At 36.0% G+C, this 19,783-nt stretch overlaps 1 protein-coding gene across 1 annotated transcript in view; it reads left to right on the forward strand.

Moving 5' to 3' along the window:
• GAREM1 (GRB2 associated regulator of MAPK1 subtype 1) overlaps nt 1-19,783 on the forward strand; it is a 91,077-nt gene that overhangs the window by 4,813 nt on the left and 66,481 nt on the right. The window contains exon 2 of the mRNA XM_072411274.1: nt 17,266-17,406. Within this exon, the coding sequence (XP_072267375.1) occupies nt 17,266-17,406 (141 nt within the window). The remainder of the gene's footprint in view (nt 1-17,265; nt 17,407-19,783) is intronic.

A 19,783-nucleotide genomic window follows, 5' to 3' on the forward strand; every position in this document is an offset into this window, starting at 1 on the left:
CCTAGAGAAAGGGAGCGTTAAAATTTCACTGTAGTGTACCTGGATGGTAGACTTTCTTTGTCATCTAAACTCATTATGTTTGAGATTTGCTAGTCTGACCAGTGTAAAACAAATATTAAACCATAGAAGGGTTATGCAGCTTTATTCTGGATATTAGTTTCTTCTGCTTGGGAGCTTCAAAGAAAAGTATTATTTCTCTGTAAGATCTTGTATCAGTCAAACCTAAAATATGATCCACAACCTTCAGGGCTGTAATACATTTCTCTGCTGTGGTCCATTGTAGTAACTGATATCTTGCTGTATGTTAATTCTTGTTACCTGCATCAGCCCCTTTAGAGAGCGCTTCTTCATATTTCTGATCCAAGGAAGAATCTCTTTTAGCATAGCTAGGAAAGACTGAAACCTCGGTAAACTCGTTATTGCTGTGTTGTAGTTTCCCTCACCTCTTGTAAGGTGAAACTGTTTATTTCAGGGCTGTAAGTGAGGGACTATCCCCCCAAATAGTAGTAAAAAAAAAAACAAAAAAGTTTTATCCATTCCCCACTCTATTCATCGCTACAAAAAAAAATTGTCTTGATTGATTTTTATTTTTAGAGATGGTGTATATTTCCTTCTTGCCTCCCAATAACCTCACCAGCACCACCATCACCCCAGTTTCATAATCTGATTTGAATGACCTCCGTTTTTTCTATTGCAAAGGCTTCCTTCCTCCTGGCATTGTGCAGATGATCTTTCCTTTAGACATCTTGGACACTGTCTGGGAAATTATCACACAAGTGTGACCGATGAAAAACATTTCTGCTGGAGTCTCTGATAATTCTTGATATTGGTTGTCTGATTCACAGTATTCAAACTAAGCACTTACAGATATATGCTTAGAAGAATTTGTGCTGTATTTTACTTTTAACATATTTACTTAGTGATCCTAGTTAAATATCAGAATGTTCTGTACATAAATGGGCAGTGATAGAACTAGCACTATGGGGCCCTATTGTGTAGGGAATGGGCTTTGGCTGTCATGTAATTCATCCTTCTCTTGCTCATATTTATGATATATTATGATATTTAACCATGTGACATACCTCCCATTCTTTTGAGATCGGGAAAAGGGACACTTTTTAGCTTAAAATATAACAAATGACACCCCACTACACCCCAATTACACTCTTCATTTTGTTAAAGTGACAGCTGCTTTTTTCACAACTACTTTTCCTTGATATTAGCAGTTTAAAATGAAATGAAATAGTTCAAAGGCTACAAATAGGATTAGTGCAAAAAAACAAACAACGTTTTTTTAGTTAAGACTTTTTTTTTTTTTTTAATAAAGATGTATTAATGTCCACCCACAACTAAGGTGTTTGATTTTGGATCTAAAAGAGGGATGATCCCTACAAATCAGGGATAGCTGGGAGGTATGCATATAATCATACTAAGAACTTTTCCAGTTAAATATATCTCCAACTCATGGATACTCTATATACTAGAAACATGAGCAAGCTATATGTAATGACAGCCTGACTTTGTCTCCCCTACACCTCTGCACTAAACTATTAGCTAAACACGTATGCAAAGAGTTCAACATTTAGCTGAAAAAGCATACTGAATCTTTCAAAGTGATTTATAAAGTGACGCAGGCAAGTGGGAGTTTGTGCTCCGAAATATGTAAGCAATTATATTTCCTCTCTCATTGGATGACATCATCATGTAACAATTTAACTGTGTTAACCTTTACTTTGTAGATGACCTCCGTGGCCATTTAAATTTGAGACTTCATGTAACAGAAATATGATTTCACAGTTTATTGGATTGTTTTACTAATATGCATTGTATTTGCCAGATTTTCTTGCATCTATTACTGATCAATCTGCCATTACAAACATTTTACAACAAAGTGTAATAAGCACCAACCCAACAGAAAAAAGTAACAAATTTATTTTCTTACCTGGGCAGAAACACATAAAAACATGGCAGAAAAGTGCCCATATGATCCTTATATCTGGCTCTTGGGAAAGTCATGGTTTGTGTAACTGCCAAACAATTTTAAATCATGGCAAGTGTATACAGTTTGTGTTAGGATTTCCTAAAATCCTTGCAACACTGCTATAATTGGCTTCCTGTTATTTGCGGTAAGGTTGACTAATCTTAGTAATTATTTTGACTGATTAAATTTAGTTAAATTGGTTTTGTTTTGTACATACAGCAAAAAACACTTTAAAGAATTTGCAAAAGAAGCTGTACCCTCCCACCCCAAAAAAAAATCTTATGTGTATACTTGTATAGGGTTATTTCTAAAAAAAAAAGGTGGAGACTTATGTTAAATATTTCGCAAACTTGTTTAAAAAGGTAAAAATGTATCAAGGAAGGGCTTTTTCTTGTTAAAGTCAAGCTTGGGCCCACTACCAGAGCCTTCATGTTGATGATGCGAGACTGGTAAATGACATTAACTGAGTAGGGTGGCAAGAGGTGCTTACACTTCTATATACACAAATATTTCAAAATGATTATGTCTAGTTCACAGGTTTCACCACATATCTGTTACATGGATAACCTCTATGAATTGCTCATTGGAGATATTCATTTTGCATTTGCTGGATGACTTCTGCAAATTGGAGTTGCCTGGCTGAGCCTGGTTTTGTTATTTCACAGGTCCAGAAAAATATACAGTATAAAAGTTGGTAATTGCTGTACTTGATTAGCACAACAAGCTGGTAAAAATAGTCCATAATGATTACTTGTCCAGTATGAAATATGCTAGCCGCTCTCTCTGCTTGTCCAATGAACTACTACTGACTTACTCATAACCTCTTCACACGCACGGCTACAGGACTTTTCTAGAGCTGCCCCAATTCTCTGGAATGGTCTTCCTCGTCCTATTCGGCTTGCTCCTACTTTCTACTCATTTAATAGAACACTCAAAACCCATTTTTTCAAACATGCTATGCGATCGGTAGCAAATATGTCTTAGACAACTGTCAGTGTAGATTCTTTCATCAAACAAGGTCCAAAAATTCACTTTTCCTATCTAAGCCCCAGTATGGCTTGTATTTAGTAAAGCGAATGTGAAAACCAATTCAGCTCAGGTTTAATATCTCAGATTTCTGTGAGTATAGTAAAAAAAAAAGTGATTGGTTGATATGGGTTGCTGGACTTTACCTGTCACCGTTTTTCTGTCCACTGCTGCATTTAATATGTTACATACAAAGTTATGAGTGTTAATCCGAAATTCAATAACTCCTGTCCATCTATTGGAAAACTTCATGTCTGTCTGATTGCAGTTCAATGGATTCTCATTGGTTACTGCACTTTTATCCAATTTGTAGCTAAGCTTTCATGCCTGTAGGTTCCATTCTTAAAGCACTGGATACTATTAGGCTTGACTTTGGCAATAGTTCTTATCTTAATGCCTTGTTATAAAATAAACAAAAGATAATTATATTTATTATGACTATCAGATTTGGACAATTGTACTACTAGAATAACCAGCACCATAATTCCTAATAAAAAACAAGGCATTATTGTGCAAAGCTTTACACCAATGCTAACAGTATATTCTTACAAGATCTGTTGTAATACTATATTTATATGAAATCCTAACTCTTCTCAGTTGTAAGAGAGCTCTATGGTATCTTCAGCTTCTGTACCTATATAATTTGATTGTAGATTTTGCTCTAGGTCATAAAGAAAGTTATTCCGTTTGTCTATTGAAAGGATTTACCACTAGGTTAACAGTTATCGGTAAGCTTAAGGTGTGACATGATAATCAATTTTACCTATTGCATCAATATAGTATGATAAAACTTTTCATATCTACAATATATTATTATATAGAACATTGACAATTATATTTGTAATGTAGATATGCCATTCACATTGTATTTATATTAGTACTTGCATTATTATCCTGTTTCCCATACTGGCATAGTGATAAAAATAAGATTATAGTTGTGTGGGCCACGTGAAGGAAAATAGATTTAACTGTTGTCCCCTGACAAGCATTGATTTTTCATAGTGAATGTGGAGAGCTGTTCCAGGAAAATGTTATAATATATCTGTTTCCTGTTCTTTGTCTCTTAGGATCCTCGTTATGGAATCAATATAATAGGGTCACTATCACATGTGAAACACGTTATGCTCATACTTACTATAATATCCTAGGAGGAGTTCTCATTCATTTCCCTTAGTGCACATATTTTGAGTTTTTTGTAATATGAGTAATTTAAAATGTTGCATGGTGATTTTGTAGACTTGCTGTTTCAGTTTTTACATTCCAGATTTGTAGGATTATTCTCTAATTTCTCTGTTTCACCTCTGTCAAACTGTATGGCCATCCAGATGTTTTTTACTTCTATCTGGAGCTTCATTAGAGAGATTTTCCTTAAACGTCCTGTCTTGGTGACAATGGGTTCATTAGAAAGAAAGTGTAAAAAAATCTCTAAAACCTACACATAATTATATTTACTAAAGTAAGGGAAGACAAGAACCTCTGCCAAGTGTTGGCTGAATGACCACTTTAAAATGAATCTGCCAAACCCTTAACTTCTGTTTATATTGCTACTTTGGGCCCCTTGTGTTGCCAGTTGCTTGTGATTAAAAGCTGGTGTATTTGGATGTTTACTGTGTTTTTACCCAAGTATTGTTTGTATGAAATATTAAAAGTAAATCCTAAACTGATCAAGTTAAATGTTTCTTTTGAAGCCCTTCAAACGTCAAGTTCATGTTGTATATAGGGCCCCAACTTCTGTCCAAGTCATATTTCTGAGCCAGGAATGGGGAAGGCAGCCACCTTCTCATTTCTTTTTGCACTGACATAACTTGCCAGGTTGGAAAAGCTTTTCAGCAACATAATTATTTAACAATATTTATGCAAATATTAGGTTATTTTGAGAGATAACTTTCTTAATGTAAATTTGCCGGCTTACTTGAATAATTTGCATTTGACTCATGTAACATTTCTTTTAGATCCCGGTTTATTTAAGCTCTCCAAGACTGGAGAGGATATACTTTTAGTGGTGAAGCTGGCTGATCCAGCAAACCTGGATTTGCTATTTGTTAGCAAATGTTATCAGTTCTGCTCCAGATCCATTCCAGGTTTGCTGGATCACCCAGCTTCACCACTGAAAGTCCACCACTCTCCAGTCTTGGAGAGCTTCAATAAGTCTTGCCCATAGTCTGAGCCAGACACTTCATCTGGCTGGAGCAGTGATCCTCTTTTCTCATGCTCTGCCTCCTGATAAACATATTGGATGTAAGACACCTTACGAAGCAATGACCATCTTCCTTTATAGCCTAGTGTGGACACCAGACACAAACATTTATGCACAGCTTTTATGGATGGGAAAGATCTTCTGGCCCTGCACACCGCTCATGCACTCTCATCCAGTTATGTATTTGTATTTTGAAGGTTGCTGCTGAGGAGACCTGAATGTGTAGTAAGGTCATTTAAAAAGTGTTTTTATCCGTTAAAAGGAGTAACCGTGCACAATAATCATTTTACTATATTGTTTCTTATTAGTATTAGTAGAGATGTTTATTGTAGTTCTTGCTGGGAAATGGGTAAATGTTATCACTGACAATCATATCATGTTTTCTTGAAGTTAAATTTTAGCTTCCATGTCCGATAATCAATGTGTGCTGTCAGAGTAGAACTGTAACCGACACCACTACTATTTAGAAGGTATTCAATTACCCCCGGCTCAAGAATGTCCTACTATGATGAGGTACACTACTGCTTTTATCTCTGTACAGCCTTGAGTGTTACTGGTCAAGTGTCGTGAGCAGTCATTCAAGAATTGCAGTTCTAATATGCAGGTATAGAAATTATATCTAAAGGGAAGTCATTCTCAAGAAATAAGGCTCATGCTTTAGTCTGCGGTATATTCTTCTTCTACGAACCCAATATGAGATGTGTTATGTACTGTATTTTAGTTTTATCTTTTGAATAAAAGTAACCTCCACATTATTCAATTGTTCAAGAAAATGTTCAACATTTCAAAACAGACAAGTGAGTTTTTCAGTTGGTACAATAATATTAGTTTTTTATCTTAAGTTTGAGAAGATTTTTTAACAAAACACTTTTTTATGATTTAGGTTTTAAAAAAATATTGTATTTTTAAATATTTATTCAGGAAAATATTGGGTAATGTTTAAAGTATATTACAAATATTTTGTTGAAAGAAGTTGTTTACAGTCTGAGGAAAAGCCCTGTAGCTGCAGGGACTGTAAAGCAATTTATTCTCAATATGATACTGGAGGCACTGAAGTTCTCCACTTTTCCACTATTCTCTGCTCCCGATAAGTACCTGCTCTGCTTTAACCATATAGATTGGAAGGTATGTATTGGAAGGTTTTAGTGGGCCTTGTTAGATGTTGTTGCACTGAATGATTATAAAAATCTTACAATTAGTATATGCATATTCATTAAAAAAAAAATAATTAATGAAGAGGTACAAAACGTCAATCAGTAGCCAAATTCAAAATTGTTGCTGGAAGGGGCAAACATGGAAAACTAAGCTGCTGAAAGAATGAACCTTATAGTGGCCTGCAGCTCCTAATGCCAGTAAAGGCTTGTTGTAAAGCCAATAAAGTGCTTGTTATGAATATGTAAGTGAATGTCCCTAGCTTAGTCACAGCGTCACTTTATAATAGTCTATTTATTTTGATAATTTCAAGTAGGGTGTGACTCTGACCCTGATTCACCAGAAGCTAGTGTCATTCTGTTCTTTCCAAGTGTAAACTTTGTCAGTAATCTTGCTCATACACAATGTCCTTAAGTTATGTTGTGTTTGGAAATCCTACAGTCAGGTTTTCTTTTGGAGCAATTTTGTACTTCTAGGAGTTTTACTAAGGGCTTCATGAACAATATGTGTGTTGTGTAACAATATATTTTATTTAGTACCTATTACTGTGGTGTCCAACTCCATTCCTTGGGAGTCAAGATCTCTACAATTTTACTAATTCTCACTTTAAATTTCACAAAAAGACCAAATATTATTTTATTTATTGAAAATCCTGGCCCATATGTGGATCCTTAGGCTATAGGGGTGAAGTTGGACAATCCTAACCTATGTCCTATGTATGTAGTGGTATATGCAAAACTGAAATCTATAGTTTTAGTATTATTATTATTTTTGCCAGCTTGATGAAGGTTTAGTACCTCTGTCAGGTAATTATAACTGTTATAGCTCTCAGTGTCCCCATTGGGGGCTAGGGGTTACTTCCTGCCATGTATTCTACTGGTCAGAATTTTTCCTCTTATAGGAGAAAAAGGATAACCACAGTTCTGAAATGGGAGAAAATCTTTTACCTGAAAACAGATACAAAGCTAAAAACTTTTGTCATGGTTTTTTGTGGTCTATGTCTTGGTCCTGGTGATTCCTTAGCACTTCTTTTTTTTTGTTTTGTTTAAAAAGACAAAAAGAAAGGGGAATGGAACACAGTGGGGTGCTAGATTTAAGTTCAAATCTTCCCTTTTCTATCCACGGCTTAAATAAATGGAGTTGGACTTCAATAAAGGAGAAATGTGGACCATAGCCAATAAGATTTTTGCAGCAATAGAATTTGACTGTAATGTTTTCCTTGTATTTAAAATGCCTCTGAAAGTATATAAACATTGCATTTCAGATTCTTCTCCATGAGCTTTATTCATAACTGATAGTTGATTTTATTGGTATAATAGTGCCACTTTATAACATTAATTTGTTAGTCATTTGAAATTACCTAGAACTATCAAATAATGGAAAACAAGCCAGAAGAAATGCTAGTTAATTTATTGGCAATTACCAAAATGAAATGAGTTCTCTGAAGAGAATGTGCTGTAAATATAAATTGCATAGAAAACTGTCATTTGTAAATACACACTGGCTCTAATTGTCTAATGAGGAATTGCTTTGCAGCGGTTCCAGAGAACAGAATACATCTACTGTCTAATCACAGAGCTGATTAATGCTGCCATCCAAATGTTCATGTCTTTTTAAAGTCAACCCAACTGTATATTTAATAATGTTTTTATTACACAGCATTTCATAGTTTCTCCACAAATGTCCATCTATTTTGGGGAAGTTTGCCATGAAAAGTTGTGTTGTTAGTTTACAGCATAAAAATATTATGAAAGAGCAGACAAACTGGTAAAAAAGTTTAATCTTTTACATTCTAATAGAAAATCTTTTGATTTCTAATGCGTTGCTGCTCAAATACACACATTTGAATACAAAAAGGCTGCGTCTGACCTGCTTTGCTTGTTGTGAAAACTTATGTCAGCATGATTTGCTGAATCAAAAGATACAAAACTGTGCAAACACAATCTGAAAACTCATTGCCGTTTTTTTGAGTTGCATTTTAAATTGAACAATACAACATTGGTCTACATACATAACCATTGATTCTATATGGTAACCAAATTGTCCTTGGAAAGGTCTGGAAAGTGAAAAGACCCGGTAGCTCTGCTGCTTGTCTATGTATCATATCAATGTTCTCCCTAGCCCCTCTTTGCCTGGCTGACCACCCAGCACTTTTCAGTAACCACCCGACTGTTTTTGGGTGGTAACTAATGAGTTAGCTGCCACTCACAATTTCTTCCCACCCAGCTTAAAATAATTTCTGGGTTAACACTGAATATCATTTTACGTAGATCAGCTCCCTGCTGCAGCTTCTCATCATACCACAAAGTTACAACATTGCAGTCTGACCATTGGGAGAGGGGAGACTGATGAAATTCCTACTCCTGTCTGCAGCAGAATATTTACATAATCTCAGACTGCAAGAAGTCACTTTTGTGGTGCTGCTTTACATTCTTACAATGTGACTTACCAGCAACTTACTTTTATCCATTTGAAGTTACTGAGCCCTGATGTGCACTGCTTGGTTTGTGTCTGAGCTGCTGTTCTCTAAACCAGTCAACCAGTCAAGCAAACTAAAGCCAATCGGAGTGTTTGTTTGGTAATGTCCTAAAATCACTCTTATTTTCTCAAGTGCAGCTTTCTATTATCCTCCTGAAGTGCACAATGTTGGCGTAGCTAATTAACCCCTCATCTCAAGCATTCTTTTAGAGATCCATATTGCATAGAAGATTAGAGAATATGTCTGGACAAGGCTGCTACTGAATGCAATATGTCTGACTCAGAAGTGTCAGAGTGTTAGTGTAACATTGTACTAATTGTCAAATTCTGTGGCTTGGTGTGGGCTTTAAAAACAAAAATAAAAAATGTTTGGTCACTTCAGCCTGTCAGAATATGCCTGTTGTTCTACAATGTACCCGAGAAAGTAAAAATAAATACGGTAACTGATTACTTGGAGAAAACAGATGCATACTCTCTTTTACCAACATGGAACTTCAGTATCCCCCCCAGTGCATCCACATTCCTTTTATATTAAAGAATACCTAGCAACATTCAACCTGAAAGAGAAGAGTCAGTAGACCTAGGAGATGTCTCCCTGTGGGCACATCTCTGGAGAGGAGGTGAATATTGCATCAAGAACCGTTTATTGGTATCCTTTCTTTTTAATCTTTTATTTATTTTTAAACATGCCATGCTTTGTAATATGTTCAAATGGTAATGAGTCCAGCTTTAGCTTGAATATCACCTGGTCCAAAGAAGTATTTTCTTTTCTTTGTACAAGGATTTTTAAATGATTCTCTTTGTCTTTGTGTCATGGGATGTATTGCTGCGTGCTACAGAAATATCTTCACAGGAACATTTCATAGCTATATTTTTTTTAGCTCGGGCAGTAGAAACATTTAGCTAAATAAAATGGCTTTATTACAATATAGCTCTGTAAGTGGTAATTTAATTGGCGGCTGCTGATTCACTTGGCTGATTTCCTGTCGCAGACATCAAAAGCTTTTGTTCCACTCATGATAGCAGCCTTGGATGACATGTGCTACTGCACTTTCCTTGTTGTGAAATGTTCCTTGTACTGGAAGCAGATAGTGCTTCCTTATTGGCTGTTGTAGTCTGAGAAGTTTTTCCAGTAGAAAGAAATTTAAAGAGGATTGGAAGACAAACTTTTCTTTTAGTTTTTTTGGAAAGTTCCTTATCTTTGGATGGAACTCCCACCTATGACAACTACTACCAGAACAAATACCCCCATTGTGAGATATTTCCTCCACTCTTTGTTGTAGTGCCAAACATTACATTTCAAATCGCCCCTCCTTTCTGCCCCAGTGACAACAATCCTCATAACAGAAAGTAACAGCAAGCCTCCCAGATAGAGACCCTGCAATGAAAACCTGACAATATTCTTCTTCCCTCTTTCACCACTGCACACTGACCAACAGCACAAATGCTTGATCATTTCCATTTCTTTTTTTTTTTAATTATTGTTTTATTTTTTGGTACCTAACTATCCATACTTTAAGGAGTCATTACAAATAAAGTTGTTCCTGATTTTGAAAAGCACATTTTAGTCACTGAAAGTGTTTGTTTGCAATGTTCCAAATCTAAGCACTTTAGAAAAAAAAAAAGCCGCACTTGCCTAAAGAAACCAGGTTCTTTGTTTTACCTGAAATATAAAATGAGATTGACACACATACATGTAGCAACATTTACAAATGTTCTCTTCATCTGGTATTTGTTAATTATTTTATATTTTACATTTTTTTTTTTTTCCAATTGCATTGGGTCCCATGATGCTTTTGGAGTAAAACTGTGCCGCATGTGTTTACCTTCTGCCTCGCTATACCAGACCTGCGATTGTGTCTTGTGAACCCAGACTTCTTTTCACTGACTTCTCTCAAAGTATACAACTTACATGTACTATACTGGTAGGGTGTGTTTGTCATAGGGTTATGTTTTACACTCCTAACTATGAGTGCAATTCTTAGTGGTAAATAGAGAAACTGCTGTTTCAATGTTCCTACTTTAAAACTGTGATCAGTGTTGATACCAAGAGCACTTCTCTTTTAGAGGCAGCTTCAATAGGGTCCTGCAGAAAAAACTATACATCCTAAAAGTCACACAAGACCATGCAAACTTTTATTCTAGTCAATTTTTAGCACTTGTAGGTGTTGGAAATTTATTCCACATATTCCGATAGTGATTTCTATTTTTTATTTATAAATCCCACAATTGTTGTAACATTTACTATACAATAATACTCAAATATTTACACATAAGGTTGCTATTGGTTAGCCAGCATTAATGGTAGAAATGTCCCGCTATGTCTTTTCATGGCCCCTAGGTAGGTAAAGAGACATTTTTACTGTTGGATTCACTTTAAGGACATGGGAGTACAGCGTCTGTATATTGACTGTGCATGGTGTTCTGCCTACAATTGTGTTCCATGGCAAACTACAATTTAACGCAGACATACAACATAATCACCTTTACAGCAATAAAATAACAATATTATAAAGCACAAAGAACCCTAACTTAAATGGATTTCAAATGTAGATTTACCTATAATGACACTTTTTATCCAAAGACTGCATATTGCAAATGGTTTCCTTTGTTGCGGTAAGTTTGATTTGTGTGTAGGTTGTTACTGCGCATTGGCTGACCTTTTTCAACTGCGGTTTCTAAGGGCCTGATTTCATTTTGCGGTAACTAAACAAAACTGTATGGCCTATTTTCACTCAGCAGTGCTTTGCTTTGTTGCACAGTCTGCATCTAGGTGGGGATTAGATGACTCACTCGCATGTTTAGTATCATTTCAAACTAGAATTAAGCCTTCAGTCTGTAATATAGGCTGAAAAAGTATAAAGTATGTGCTGAAGTGCAAATACATATGATTAGTGGTTGTGATCTACACTTTGTGCCTTGTGTTGCAGGATATTATTTAATGAGCCTGTTACTTAATTTCCACACACTTTCTTTACCAGGAAGAAAACTTTTTTAAACTTGGCAAATGGCTACTGAACATGTACAGCTCAGCTTTTTTGTGAGATAACCAGAGCAATCAGGCAGGTAGGAGGGATTTTGCAGAAAGGACATTGTCCCTTTTTGCAATAATGACTTGCCTGATCATGGACTTTTAAAAGTGGAACTTTACTTCTGCTTTAACTATTCAAAGCATTTGAGCTCTGTGCAAAGATAATATGTAAATTATGGTACACCATTCTTCCTTCACCTTACTTAACGCCCCTGCCTAAAATAAGTATTTTTTTAGAATGCTCTAATAACCCATCTCCTGAGCTTGTTACCTATAGGTAGTACTTCATTCTGTTCTCTTGTTAAAATGTCACATTTCCTCATCTCCAGTTATTTGTATCTCCCCTCCACATCCCTCCCTTCTTCAGGTATTATACAACCATTGCTAGTGCATGCTCTTCATATCCTTGACTGAACTATTGTAACACTCCCTTCTGTAGTATACCAACCAACAGACTGGCACTGCTCCAGTCCTACTTTAATCTGCTGCTTGACTCATCTACTGTTCCCACTCCTCAAATACTTTTCCTCGGTCATTCCCTACACTGACAACAATTATTCAGTTCATACTTCAGAATCTAATCTGCAAAGATCTCTACAGCCGGGCCCTTCTATATATTTCCTTTTCAGTTTCCGGATACCTCCGCAAATGCTGCATCTACTTTGTACTTTTCCTCTCTTTTACTTTATGTACTTCCAATGTTTCCATATCCAGAACTTCTCATTAGCTGCTGCCGTTCCTTGGAATTACATCACACTGTGTGTCACTCTCCAATCCTTGAAACCTTCTATTGCACATAAGGGTTCATGTGTTTTAATTTGATTCTTGTCATCATGTTTTCCTCTTCATCTAGCAAAGCACAGTGTCTCACTTGTGTGCAACACTTCTACACCATACCCCTTTATTTAATACACATTTACAGGTAGGACTCATGGTATATATTTCTTATTACTGCATTTTGATTAACAACCTACTAATATTTGCTGCTTTTTTTCAATTCTATTGGAGATGATGCCAGTTTATGAATAAATAGATTGAAATAGCCATAGCAGCCCACATTATTTTAGGTTATTGAAGTCAGAAATATACATTCATTTAGATATCTAGCAACTTAATTTTAAACCGTTCTATGGAATAAGTATTTTTTATCCATAGGGCCGCAGAATTACCTTCTTTATTAAAATTCATAGCTCACATGAATCAGTATGCTTTCGCATTGCCAAATTGCATTTTTTGTTCACAAAGTACTTCTTTCTGGGACACCAGGTTTCATTTTAAAATGTGAATCTCAAGTGGAGTATAACCAGTAGAATTATGCTGCAAGAAGATATGTAATATTTACATTTATCCACAACTTTAAACTTATTTCTAGTCCTGCAAGGAGCCCATACACAGATTGGTAGGATGATCTAAGAGGAAAATCTTTTTAGTCTTAGCAGCACCTCTCTGCTTTCAGCATTAAAGGTCACCCACAAAGGCAAATTATTGATTCTGACTCTAAAGAGAAAAGAGAAATTGGAGACCTAATTGATGACTTGTCTGTGAAATTGGCTAGACTTTTCTGCATAGTGGGCTAAAAATCTAGAGAAGAGGAATCGTATACATGTATTTTGCTTGAAGTGCAGCAAATAGTACCATAATAGCCATCCTAATTGTTGGCTGCATCAGATCCTACTGTGCTTTGTTTTATTTATTTCTATATTTATTTTCTTTTACTTATATCTGCCTAACTCTAGCTGTAATGAATTTTGTAGATCTGCATGTTCGATGAGATGTTTCTCTCCTGATAAAAAAAATTTCTTTTCCCCTTAACACATCCAGAACAATTGTTTTCCATTTCTTTGTGAAACAAAATATTTATCTTTTTACTCTTTCACCCAGGTCCCTTGGCAGTGCTCTTTTCGGATGCAAGGGACCACTACTCAATCTCTGGATATGACTAGGGCCAGCCAGTCCCTTATGGTCCATTGCACTGACAGTACTGCAGACATATCTTAAGGATCCTAATACGGCCCCATAACTGGAAAGCCAAATGGAGTGTCCATTTCGCTCAGACTGTGAGTGAAGATTTGGTAGTATAGAGTACCATGGTTTTAGGTAATATATAAAAAAAAAAATCTGTTTATTGGTGTGTTTTGCTGGCTGCACACCACTAGCATCTGACTTTTCCTAGAATTTAAAATGCTGGGACCTCTGCTATGGGCTGTAATTATTTCTGTTTCTAGCCAGCATAGGGCTTGAAGATAGCAGAGGTCGCAGCACAAGTGTTTATTAGCCCACGCTACTTTGCAGTATTTTTTCACATGTTTTGAAATTCCACTGCTTACTTTTCACCTTTCCTGGTTGCTCCTTTCCCCCTCATCAACATAGTAGTGAAATTTTAAGATAACACTTTTCCTTTTTCCTTACAAAACCTATTTCAGACCCAACAATGTTATCAATAGGGCCGTATGCTTCTTTAAACAATGCAGGCAGATCATGGCTTGAGGGGGAAACAAGTAGGTTGCTGTTCATAGCTTCCTGAAAACAGCCCTGATACAATTAATGGACTCTTGGGATGCAAATATCAAAATATCCTGATTTTTAGATGTTGCTCTGGAGGAGTAGGCATTCATAGGCAGATTGCATTTGCATGCAGATTGCTCAAAGTAAAATCCACATGTGATGATGTGCTTCCTGAAATAACTGAAATACATAAATAAATAAGGTTGGGCTAGGGACAGCCTATCTAGGGAGGAAATGGTTAAATGTTGCTGGAAGCAGAAAATGACAGGATCTGACTTTCTTTATCTCCCAATGCATTGTGTAAAGCAATTTCAGTACAGGAGAGTGCGGTACAATTGTGCAAAAGACTGGAGGTTAGGCTGGAGTTCAGCTTTAAGGTAAAGGATTATGTAAACTTTACTATGTGTTTTAGGTATTTGCTTTTCAATATTTTTGGTATTGTATGATGCAGATCAGAATGTAGATGTAGAATGATCAGATCAGAATGTAGATGTAGAATTTGTAAGTTAATCACCAGAGGCAGAGAATTTGCCTGTCAGAGGATTTGCTCCTGTAAGATATGTTGGGATATTGAAATATTAGCTACCCAGTATTTTCAGTTTGTTGACACAGTTGGCTGATAAACACATGTTGAAAACATTTACATTACGCACATTTTCTTAATAATTATATTCAACTGTAAGCTCTGTTTTATGGAAAGCAGCAAGGGATGACCCAGTGTTTCCAGCCAGTTTACCATTAAGATTGTCCATCGAGTCATTTTATGCAGCAATTTCTGTTTATATACAAATTATTACACAGTTTTTTTAACAATTGTTTGACATTCATGTTGTTTGTCAATTTACAAAATTGCAGGTCACTAGGCTTTGCAACAGTTTTTTGTGTTTATTATATTTAACCAGTTTGAATGTGTTAAAATTAGCTTAAAGCTGGTCAAACCAAAATATGATTTTTGTATCGGTTGGGTTGAAAAACTATTCATTTTATTGGTTTGTAATCGAAACAAGGTCCATGGAAAATATGGCTCTATGTTTGCAAATTGTACATAAGATCATCATAACCCTATGCAATAAAGAGTTAAGAACCATACTGTAGTTAATACATGAGGATCCGTAGTCCTGTGCAGCAATGTCTGGTTCATATGTAAACTATTATGTTTAATGTTTATTAGGTTAATGCCTGATCCCTTCCTGAAGCCTTGACCCTGATTTAGCACACTTGGGTTCCGGTGTTGTTTTAATATGATTTTATTGAACATTGCTTTACACATACTCAGATAACAGCACTCTGTTGTTGTTTACAATGTTGCTGATGCTTTACAACACAGAAAATCCAGGACTTTGTCCAATGATCGGTTAAAGCATCATCATTTGAGAATAATTATCAGCATTCCATATCGGCATCCTGTAATCAGCAGTAGTGACCAGTACTCATGAAAGGACAGATTCTTTTTGTAATATCAACGTCCTTTTTTCTGGTTTCGCATAACACTATTGCAGGTGTAGACTTAAATATATCAAGCAGATCATTGTGTTCTTTTGCTTCATCGTGATCATTGCCCTTTGTTGCATGATAACCTTTTGCAAAGCAATTCTGCCATCAAACTAAAAGTACACATAAAAGCTGTACTTGTATGGAAAAATATTACTTCTCCTGCAAACAAACTCCACTCCAGTCTAATGCAGAGAAACTTCTGGCTGAAATCTTTAAATTCTGACACTTCAGGGAATGTAGATCTCCTGGTCCCCAGCAGCATTTTATAGTTCCTCCCAATGATCTCTCAATAGTGACATGTTTGGTGGGAGGAACCACAGGCACTTCTTTTGGGGCATATTTAGTTTAGCAGCTGTCTTGCAAGTAAAAACTGTAAAACTGTAATTGCTTCAATAGCTTCACCTTCCTATTTTTAGCCTTAGATCTCCTTTACTGGCCAGTCATGTTTTGCTAAGGTAGGACTTATCTCATTCAGGTTTTTACTCCAGCACCAACCTTGTGGTGTCCTACAACATTCCCCCAACCCCTGTTCTCACACAATTCATGCAGTTTTCATGTTATCCCACTGTCATTAACCCTGTTACACTACTAGTTCCTGGCATTTATTGGAAGAAAATCAGAACAGATCTTCTTTAATGTAATTCATTGGAAGTAAAAACAACCTAAAACATTTAGAACAATAAAATGAAATTTATTTTACTTTTAAATCATCTATAATGAGAGTTCGACGAGTTTTGAATGGCATCCTAATTCAACTAGCAAACGCACCTCAACCACCATCATTTCAGCCTGCTGCACTGCACAGATTGGAGCTATGTGTTCCTTTTTTATATGGTTTCTTAAAAAACCATTGTCCTGGTCAGTTTTTAGGTGCATTATCAATCCATTCAAAATATACTTCTAAATAATTTTTGCAATAAAGCTTCTGAACAGTAAAGCAAATGCAATTGTGTGTGTCACTGTCTGTATCTGTCTGTCATGTGTCTGTCATGTGCAACCAACTTCTATTTAATGTACAACGTTGCATAATATATTGGCGCTATATAAATCCTGTTTATTAATAATAAAAATAATTAGCATTTCTTTGGATTCTATGAGGCCTATTCAAACTCTGTAGTTCATTATCACTTGCACATTTTGCACCCCCAACCATGTAATACAACTCTCAATATAATTTTACTCTACAGTCTATTAACACACTGTGCCACAAGGTAAGGACGTGGTACTGAGCAGGACATCCTCCTTTACCTATCGATAACCTAGTTAGTGTAATAGATTTGATTTAGCTGACTCTGAATTCACTTTTTGTATTGTACACGTTTTCTTGATTACATTTTGTTAGGAGTTGTAATGTTCTTTAGCTTTAAAGAGTGTGTGTAATGTGTAATTGTATTTTTCTAGGTGAGAACATTGAAGGTCTCTGGGAGAATGATTATCTCTTGATACACTCATGCCGGCAGTGGACTACAATCACAGCTCACAGTTTGGAAGAGGGGCACTATGTCATAGGCCCAAAGATCGAAATCCCTGTACACTATGGAGGTATGTCATGTTCTAATAGCAAAATGTTTCTGTACTTTTGTTACCTGAATACCCTGGGGGCAAACATCTTGTATTAGCCTTGCAGCCAAACGGGGACCAGCCATGTAGATGCATTAATATGCAATATTTTAAGAGAAAATATAATAGGCAGTATAGCAATTGCTTTATGTAATTGTTTAAATTATTTATGGACCAAGCATAATGAGAATGTTTTTTGAATGCCAAGACTTTAAAAGGTATCATAATAATTTAAGCTTATGCTCGATAAATGAACATCACTGTTTATTAATGCAATCATCTTTACTTATTCCCGTGTTGTTATGGATGCCCCATGCCAGACATAGTCCAATATATAAATATTTCACACAAATTGATACTGTTCCAGGATGGAGAGAACAGGGACCCAAAGTTAAAATGCATTTAGTTCCTACATTTACCAATAGTTTACTATCATACTCCTAGGTAGGGATAGATCATTAAATGAAGTATTCAGTAGGTCTCAGTAGAAAGTATAACTAACAGGCAAACACTTCCTTTACAGTTTCCAAGACTACTTGACTTATCAGCTCCTACCTAATATTTGAAATATTAATTCCCTAGAATTTTTAGGAATAAAAAAAGATTGAATATTTTTGCTTGTGTACATAAATCCCATTCTGTATATCCATTTCTCTTTGCAACATTATGTATCAATCAGCCAAGTCAACAATTGGTTCTTGAAGGTGATGGTGTTGGTAGCAGGAAATATAAGTGTAGGGATTTGAATAACAATAATGAGGACAAAATTGTGATAGCTAGATGGCTGGGTCAGAGCATCTCCCAAAATGCAAAAATGTCTTGAATGTTTCTGATGTACGGTGATTATACCGATCAAACATAATACAAGCAATGACAACTGGTGAACTTGTGATAGGGTCATGGGCTCATAAAAGGTACTGTAGCACAAATTACCGAAGAATTTGCTGGTCATGAACAAAAGGAAGGTGTCAAAACACGCATTGTATCAAAGTTTCAATTGCAGCTTTCTGTAGCCACAGTCTATTGCCAGTATCCATGCTGACCCCTGTCCATGGAGTAAGTTGGCTTGGTCCAATGTATCATGAGTTCCAAAACATTTAAATCTAGTGGAAGGCTGGGATTATATACATTGTTTATCTGCAAAGGGGATTACAGCAGGATGCACTATGGGCATAACTGCAAGCCAGCAGGGCCATTGTGTAACTTCAAGAATTTGTGGTAAGGTGTTAGTGTAGGATACCACAAGACACCTTCAGACTTCTTATGGAGCCCAGGTTTATTGGATCAGATCTGTTTTGGTAGCTCAAAGTGGACCCACACCTTATGATTTTTAATTTTCCTATTGAAAACCTCTATAAAAATATTCCACAAACATTCCAACATAAAAAATAATTGTTTCACCTAATTGTATAAGTCCACGTCTTACACAGTTCCTATGTCTGAACAGCCAGTAATCTATTTTGTTTTAGAACGCTGTGAAATGTTTTATGTAACATGCAGTAATGACATTTGAAATGCTTAGACATTTCCTGCCGCTAGCGGTGTGTGGCAAAATATCGAGGCTTCTCCATTGTGCGCCATTTTTCATTATTATCACTGTTTGAGCTCCCTGTGTGGGAAAACCTGGCTTGGGAGAATTAAATCACATCATTATCACAAGAGAATTGTTTTATACTCTAACCTAAATGAATATATGTCAATTACAGCAATGTAACAATAGCGTGTGTATATTTATAGAATACATGTAATATCACCAAAATCTTAAACTTCATTTTTAAGCAAACCTACCATTAAAGAGGAATAAAGGCTAATGCTACTGCTACTTTCTTGGATATTATGCATGACCAATGAGACGACCATTGAGCAGAAACACATATGCATACCTGGAATAGGACTGAAAGTGGGTAGATATTAAATATATTTCTATTATGGTTTACCTAATCAAGCTATTAAAGCTAAATAAGGCTCATGGGCTAATAGAAGCCATCACCGAGTATATTCCAGGTGCTTAGTTTGTGAAAGCCGCTTCTATTTTTGAAGCATGTACCGAGCCATAGTACATGACTCTATATATTACCCTAGAGAGGCTCACTTTGCTGGTGGATGTAGCGGAATTTGACTTGGGATTTGTATATGGAGTTCATAGTGTTGCTAAGGTACACGGGAAGATTCATAAGTGTTGGAGCAGGCATGTCTGGGTGCCTGTGTTTTAGTTCTCAGGACAGGTTTTACATGTATTTGTTTAAACAGAACACAGATATCATTTCAGCTGTGGTTTCCTGAGGTTCAGTTTATTAAAGGAATGTGTAGCAAATTAAGATCCTGGCTCATAAATTCGTTCTGAGTTATGGTGCCTCCC

This window comes from Pyxicephalus adspersus, chromosome 5, assembly GCF_032062135.1.
Source record: "Pyxicephalus adspersus chromosome 5, UCB_Pads_2.0, whole genome shotgun sequence".
NCBI lineage: Eukaryota > Metazoa > Chordata > Amphibia > Anura > Pyxicephalidae > Pyxicephalus > Pyxicephalus adspersus.